Source organism: Piliocolobus tephrosceles, chromosome 21 (assembly GCF_002776525.5).
Source record: "Piliocolobus tephrosceles isolate RC106 chromosome 21, ASM277652v3, whole genome shotgun sequence".
NCBI classification, from domain to species: Eukaryota; Metazoa; Chordata; class Mammalia; order Primates; family Cercopithecidae; genus Piliocolobus; species Piliocolobus tephrosceles.
The window spans coordinates 35,995,172-36,003,108 of record NC_045454.1 but is presented as its reverse complement, the minus strand read 5'-3'; the positions used below and the strand labels follow the sequence as shown (position 1 = coordinate 36,003,108).

Below are 7,937 nucleotides of genomic sequence, written 5' to 3'. Positions count from 1 at the left end.
TTTTTTTTTTGTACTTTTAGTAGAGACGGGGTTTGACCGTGTTAGCCAGGATGGTCTCGATCTCCTGACCTCGTGATCCGCCCTCCTCGGCCTCCCAAAGTGCTGGGATTACAGGCGTGAGCCACCAATAGCCTAGATTCTATTCCTGAACCCCAGAAATCCATGTGGAAATCTCTGGGTTCTACTTGAATTCTAAGGGGGTTTGGCAGAGTTCTAGGCCCACTGGCCCAGAATACGCCCATCCACCCAGGTTCCCTGAGCAGAGACAGCTGGGCCTCACTCTTGCTCCCAGTGCCCTGGGTCTGGAGAAAGGGTAAGCTGCCCTTTGCCTTAATCAGGCAGAGTTCCTGCCTTGGGCAAACAAAAAGCATGGGTGAAGGGTGGAGGGGAAGCAAATCAAATAAAAAAACACATACACACACACACACATCCTTGTTCAGAAAGCAGTGGCCACGCTAGCAGACAAGAGGTCACCAAGGTGTCAGGGCCAGGGAACTGGCCTCTGAGGCCAGAGTCGGGGGTAACTGGGGAGGGGAGCTCCTACAAGAGAATGGGGCTGGGGAAAGTCCCTTGTGGGGTGTCCCTGGCCTCTTCAGCTCCACGGCAGCAACCGGGGGCCAGGGATCCTAATTGGATTCCTCCAGCCTAGGGCCAGACCATAGCCCACTGGATCAAGGGATCAGTGGTAATGAGGTTAGCAGGCGCTGGGCCCCGCCCCCTGAGGCACCCAGACCCCTGTGAAAGGGAGGAAGAAGCTGTTTGTTCACCCCAGCCCTAGCTGCTGTGATCCTCCCCAGTGTGTCCCCAGCGCGTACTCACCCTCCTTCCTCATGCCGACCCGGAAGCACTTCTTGAGACGGCAGTACTGACACTGGTTCCGGTGGTGCTGGTCGATCTGGCAGTCACGGTTGGACCTGGGGGCACACAGAGGCCAGGGCTCCCTGAGACCCCCACGTCCTCCTCCCCCAACCAGCCTATGAGCTGCCTTTGGAGGCTGCCCCTCAGAAATACTAGTAGGGGCCCTCTAGACTGGGGAGGTAGTCCCAAACGGGTACAGGAGCTCAGCTTGCAGGTCTGCAAAGCAGACAGGATAACCTGGATGGGTGGTGATGGATGAAGCGGAATCTGTGGAAAAGCAGATGAGCACCCCAGGGAGGGCACATTGGCACTGGGTTTTGAAGGATGAATAGGAATTCTCCAGGTGACTGGAAGGGTGATCCCAGAGACAGAGTATAGCCAGAGCAAAAGGGCTGAAATACACAAATATGGAGGCCTAAAGGGTTTCATTTTATTTGGTCACTGTCAGGCTGAGCAGGGTCATTGTCCCCAAAATGATGTGAAGGCAGAGAGGACATGGTCAGAAAGCTAGGCTTTGTGAGTTAACTAGGGGTCAGGCCAGAGGCTAGTGGTCTGTGGGGCCCCTGCATTATCACCCGCACGAAGCCCACACCAATGAATGAGTAAGTAAACAAAGTCACTCGGGTCCTCCGCCCTTAAGGTCCCACTCCTGTGTTCTTCTGGGAGGACCACCCAACAACTCCTATGCAAGCTTGAGATTCTCCTGGTCAGCCCTCGGTGAATACCATCGCCTCTTGCAGGGATGAGACAGGTGGCCCCAACCTGAGAGGAGGTGAGCTCCCCATCCTGGGTCAGCCCCAGGCAGGAAGGTCCAGGCCTCATTCTTCAAATGTCCCCAGAACCTTCTCCCCTTGGCCCGTGCCCTTGGACTCCCCTGGTCTCTTGCCACCAGGAGCTGGGAGCTCTCCAAGGCCTGGGCCTGGCGTGACTACCTGTGGGGTCCCAGCTGGACACCCAGGGGATACGCAGAGACATTCACAGAGTGGAACCATCACTTAAGGGAATTAAATAGATGCATCTCTGTGGTGGCTCACGCCTGTAATCCCAGCACTTTGGGAGGCGGAGAAGGGTGGATCACCTGAAGTCAGTTCAAGAACAGCCTGGCCAACATGGTGAAACCCCATCTCTACTAAAAATACAAAAACGAGCTGGGCGTGGTGGCGCATGCCTGTAATCCCAGCTACTTGGGAGGCTGAGGAAGGAGAATCGCTTGAACTGGGTAGGTGGAGGTTGCAGTGAGCCAAGATTGACCCACTGCATTCCAGCCTGGGCGACAGAGTGAGACTCTGCCTCAAAAAAAAGAAAGAAAAAAAAAAGGCTGGGTGCGGTGGCTCATGCCTATAATCCTGGCACTTTGGGAGGCCGAGGCAGGCGGATCACCTGAGGTTGGGAGTTTAAGACCAGCCTGAACAACATAGAGAAAACCCGTCTCTACTAAAAATACAAAATTAGCCAGGCGTGGTGGCGCATGCCTGTAATTCCAGCTATTTGGGAGGCTGAGGCAGGAGAACCGCTTGAACCCAGGAGGCAGAGGTTGCAGTGAGCCGAAATCGCACCATTGCACTCCAGCATGGGCAACAAGAGTGAAACTCCGTCTCAAAAACAAAACAAAAACCAGATGAATCTCAGCTGCAGACACCCAGCCCCACCCCTCAGGTGGCGACTGCCCCACTGAGCCTTGGTTTCCTCATCTGAAAATGGGAGGCCAGATACCGCCCTATATGGGATGGACTGGGTCAGAGGGGTTCACGGAGGACAGTGTCAAGACCCAGACCCCAGGTGGGGAACCCAACTTAGGAAAGCTGAGGCTCTGCGCCCATCTCCCCAACACCCCCATCCTCCCCTATACCCCCACCACTGCCTGGGGTCCCGCAGCACCAGCCGCTGAGCCCCTGGGAAGAGGCCCCACTAGGGCAGAGGGAGCTCAGGCAGAACCAGAACAAAGCCCAGCCGCGGGGTGGTGGGAGGATCCAGGGCAGCCGGGTGGAAACGGCCTGGCCTGGGGCGGCCCTGCAGGCAGGGAGAGGCCCGGCTCAGGGGCCCCTGACCTCAGGGGAGGCCCTGAACCTTCTGTATCAACTTCTCCAGCTGTAGAATTGGGACAGATCCGTCCCTCCAAGGAGGAAAGCAGTTAAGTTCTTCCTGTTATCCCACCTAAAGAGTGCATGCTTTTTTGCCCAACCCCGTGGCCCAACTCAGCTTCCTCCCTGAGCTTCTGGCCTCCAGTCCAATTTGATCAGAGCCCTCCCCTGCTCACACACCCTCCATGGCTCCCCATCACCCTCAGCCAGCATTTCAGGCCCACCTAGCTATGACTTCTCCCATGGCTGCGCGGTCCCCTCTTACAGCACAGCTCCCCCAGTCTGCCATTAAATGTTTTGTCTGGGCCACACACTGGCATGCCCCTGTGGCCTTTCTTCCACCTGCCAACTCCATGCTTCAAGGTTCATGTCCCCTAGCCTCCTCCAGGCAGAGCCTCTGCTGTCTCCCTGGGACCCCAGATCCCACAGGCTTGGGGCATCTGTCTCATTGTGTCTCCTCCAGACTGGAGGCTTCTCAGGAGCTAGACTTGGAGCTCGGGTCTCTCTGGAGGGGCTGGCATCAAACCACCCAGGCTGGGCCCCAGCGAGACCCTGCTAAATCCATTTGAAGCTCAGAATGGAATGGTGACTTCACCAGGTCACACAACTCACATAGCACAAACCTGCCAGCTCCAAGCAAGGCCCCCCCAATCCCCGCGGAAACTGGTGCTCCCTGACCCTACCCTCAGGAAGCCCCTGGGACCCCAAAACTGCCTGAGCCCCCTCCCTTCCCCTCCCTAAAGACATGACGGGAGAGAAGGCGGTTTTCCAGCAGCAAGAATGAGGCCAAAGTCTAGTGGCCCAGTTTGTGCTGGAGGAGGGAGCAAGGCAGCTCGGCCACACATGGTCACACCAGGCCAGCCCTGACCCGGGACCTGGGGTCAAACTCCACCCTCGGGTACCTGAGGCCCTATTTGGTGGCCTCAGCCAACAAGCCTTCCATTAGCCGTTCTCCCTGGGGGCACCCCGATCCGAACTCAGCGGTCCCCTACCTGGTCCCACAGTTCCCCCCGCAAAGCCCCAACTCGGGCAGGGTCCCTCCATGTCCAGCGCAAAGCAGGCACCAGGACCTCTCTCTGGGCCTTTGGGCCTCTGTTTTGTGCAGCTGGGAAATGAGACCGTCTAGACCGGCTCTACAGACACCCTGCATGTTCCTGGGGTGCAGAGTAGGGGCTTATAAACGGACAGATCGGATGCTCGCCCGGGAACGGTGAGAAAAGAACTCCCGGGCTGGACAACCCCGATCACTTTCCCTGGGGACCTTCCGCCAGTACAGCTAGAAAGGCCACGCCCTGCCAGAGAGGTCTCCGACCTGGGACAGCCCAGCGATCCTGCTCGGAAACGTTTCACTCCCTGCCCGTCTCAGAGACACCCAAAGTTTAAGGGATTTTTCCAGGAGCCCCAGGTCTGCACCCACCCCTGGGGGAGGGGGACGTTTCAGTCAATTCCGGTGGCCCTGCCGGCCTTCCAGTGGCGATTTCCGGTGACCCAAGGCTCAGAGTGAGCCCAGAGGGGTTCCCCGGGATGGGCAAGGCCAGCTCCCACCCCCACCCCCACCGCTGGGCCCCTCACTCGAAGAAGACCGCCCCGTGCCACCCCAGCCTCCTTCCGTCTGCCGCCTCCGTAGCCACAGCGACTTTGGAAGTGATATTTGACCCCAAGGGCGCGCCGTATCGATCCGCGCGGCCGCAGACAATGGCCCCTGGACGCTGCGAGCTCCACGGTCCAAGTTCCACGTTCGATTCCCTCGAGGGCATCCCGCGCGCTGGGATTCCCGAGAACGGGTGCCCTGGGGTTGGGCTGCCACCCCTGACAGCACCCCTACCCCCACCCCAGCGCGGAGATGACCCCTCCCCAGAGAAAAGGAGGGGGGAAGGAGAAGCAAGTAACTGGAGCAAAAGCCTCCAGGGACCACCTGATGGGGGGAAACCTGCAATGATGCAGCGCCGACTGTATACACAATCCCAGCCATGGAATACGGGAGGCGGGTGCTGTGCCCCTATCTCAGAGGGGGTAGTGGAGGCCCAGGGAAGGTCAGCGCCAGGCCCAAGGTGACCGAGCAGGTCAGAGGCCCGCCCCAGGCCGGGGCGGGGTGCACGGCGGCGGCGCGCGGATGGGGGGGGCTCACCGGCAGGTGTAGCTGAGGTTGCGGCGGATGCTCCGCTTGAAAAAGCTCTTGCAGCCCTCGCAGGTGAAGACACCGTAATGCTTGCCGCTCGACTTGTCCCCGCACACCACGCAGTCCACCTGCAGCCCCGGCCGCTCCTCGTCGCCCGGCTCGGCGTCGCTGGCGGCACCGGGGGGGGAGGCCGAGTCGTCCTCGGCCGCGCGCGGGTAGCCGCCCGCCTTGTCCACGCCGTTCGTGTCGCCGCCGGGGCCGCCCCAGCCGCCGGTCACCATGGCCATAGCCCCAGGGCAGCGGGGCCGGGGCGCCCCCTCCGCGCTCTTCCCTCCGGGCACCCCTCTCGGCCCGGGGGACCCTACGCTGCGCGCATCCGGCCCCGACGCGCGGGGGACACGGGCGGCACCCCCCAAAAAAGTTTTGCAGCAACTTCCTGCGGCCGGTCCGCGCGCCCGGGCGGAACTGGTCGGGCCGGTTCCAGGCCAACTTTCCCACGCGTGCGCGGGGCCGGGCCCTGGGCCGGGAGGGGCGCGCTAGAGGCGCGGGCCGGGGGCCCAAAGGACTCGCGTCCCGCCGCCCTGGGGCCCCGGCGGGGGCGCGCGGGCCATGGCCCGGCCCGAGCCGCGCAGGGGGCGTCCTCTGGCCTGGCCGCCGCTCGCCCCGGGGCTGCGGCCAACTCAGCGGGCCGCCATTCGAGCGCGGGAGGCCGGGGGGAAAGTTTGGCCGCAAGTTGCGCGGCCGCCCGTGACGGGGGGGGAGGGGCGGCGGGTGCGCGCCGGGGCCGGTCGCCGCGCCCCCTGGGTCCCCCGGCGGCCGCGGCTGCCGCTCCGGGCCTGCAGGGCCGCTGGGCCGGCGCCTCTGGAGCTGCCGTCCCCGCTGCGGCCGCTCCCGCCTGGCCTGGGCCTGCGCCTGAGCCCGAGCCTCGCTCTCGCCGCCGCCACCGCCGCCGACCCCGCGCGCCGGCCTCGCGCTGCGGCCGGTTTGACACACAGCGTTCCATTCGCGGGGCGGGCGGGGGGCGGGGGCGGGGGCAGGGGCGCGCGCCGCGGGCTGGGGGCGGGCGCTCGTTGCCCCGGCGACGGCCGCCCTTATAAGGGCATGGGTGGCCGCGCGCGGCGCCGGGCGAACGGGCCGGCGGGAGGGACGGGGGCCGAGCGCGGGGCCGCGGGGCCTGACCCTCCCCCGCCTCCCTCTGCCCCTCCCCCCCGCACCCCCGCCCTCGCCCTCGCCCGGCTCCAGCCTTAACCCCTGCCGGGCCGCGGCGGGAGCCTGAACCGCGCCTGCCCTCTGCCCTTCCTCGAGCCTCACCAAGATGTCTCTCCAAGGCCCTCCCCTCCACCTCTGGCCTTGGACGTTGGGTCGCTCGATCACCCTCGAGGCGCCCCTCGGAACCTCCCCCCACCCCACCGTTCCCGGCAAAGCAATGATGGGGGGCCAGTGGCACCCGGGGGGGGCACGCCCCTGCGCAAGACACACGCGCGCAGGAGACACACACGCGCGCACACACACAAACACACACATCCTAGATTGTGTTTGCTTCCTCTTCCAGAAAGTCGCCGCGTCTGACCCCCACCCCACCCTTTCTCTGCTCGGGTTAACACCTGGTGCCCGGAATCTCCAGGGGGAAGGGATGCTGTGGTCTGAGACCGGCTGGCCGGGGCCGCGAGGTCAGGGGGCCCCTCTGCAGAATTTCTGGCCTCCGGGGGCAGGGCGCCCACCCGCCCCGCGCGGCTGGAGGCGACAGGCATGCCCACCACCCCTGCCGGGGGCCTGCCCCTTTTCCCTTATTAATTTCCTTTTCTTTCTGTGCTTCGCAGAAAGGGCTTGGCCTGGCGGCCGGCTGGACTGCAGATGTCTCTTCCAGGCGCCCTGGAGCCTCGCAGCTGCCGCCACCTCCAATTCACCCCATCCCCCAGAACCGGGGTTGGGGCCCGCCTGACCAGCATTTATTAAGCACCCTTTGTATGCGAAGTCCGGGCTGGCGAGCTGGAAAAGCCCGAGCCTCTGGCTCTGGGCAGGTTAACCTTTAACCGGCTGGAAAAGCTCTTCCAGGAGTGACCTTTCACCTCGGAGTCTTGCGGCCCCAGCCACCCAGACTGTGGTCCCACCCCACCCTGAGCCCAGAGCTGGACACCAGAGCATGCAGCTGGGCCTCTGAGAGCTCCCGCCAGTACTGTGCCCTCTGCGCACCTCCTCCTCTGCCTCCCAGAGCCCTGATGAGAGTTGAAGAATTGCTCTCCCTAGAGTAGGGGGAAAGATGCTTAGAGATCTCCCAACACTTAAAAAGAAACTGAGGTTCTGGGAGAGCCATGCATACCCAGCCCTGGGCCTCTCGACCTGTTCCAGGGATGTTCTGGCTGCCTGCAAGGTGGAGGAGGAGGCGTTAGTGAATACAGAAAGCAGGAAGAACTAGGATTAGACATGAGCAAGGACTTCCCGTGGGTCTAGAGTCGGGTTCTGCCCACAGCCTGATGTAATCCCTGCTGGGAGAGAGGAAGGTGTGGGTGGCAGGGAAGACCCTTTGGTTCTGAGGCTGCATGGGAATGTGACTGGTAATTTGTGAGGACAGGGATCCTAGGCCCCTTGCCTGGACCTGCTAGGATCTTTGTTGGGGAACACTGGGGTGGAGGTCCCACTGAAGGGATTGAAAACAGACTTAGATGAGAGACAGGCTCTGTGGCTCACGCCTGTAATCCCAGCACTTTGGGAGGCCGAATCAGGAGGATCTCTTGAGGCCAGGAGTTCAAGACCAGCCGGGGCAATAAAGTGAGACCTGTTTTGAGCCCAGGTGTTCAAGGCTGCAGTGGGTTATAATCACGTCACTCCACTCCAGCCTGAGCAAGACCCTGTCTCAAAAAAAAAAAAAGAAGAAGAGG

General features: G+C 62.4%; 1 protein-coding gene across 1 annotated transcript in view; it reads right to left on the bottom strand.

The window, feature by feature from the left end:
- Nucleotides 1-5,763, bottom strand: part of NR2F6 (nuclear receptor subfamily 2 group F member 6) — a 14,208-nt gene extending 8,445 nt beyond the window's left edge. The window contains exons 1-2 of the mRNA XM_026456933.1: nt 5,068-5,763; nt 820-914 (exon numbers count right to left, since the gene is read on the bottom strand). Coding sequence (XP_026312718.1) covers nt 820-914; nt 5,068-5,345 — 373 coding nt within the window. The 5' untranslated portion in view covers nt 5,346-5,763. The remainder of the gene's footprint in view (nt 1-819; nt 915-5,067) is intronic.
- Nucleotides 5,764-7,937: the final 2,174 nt, after the last annotated feature.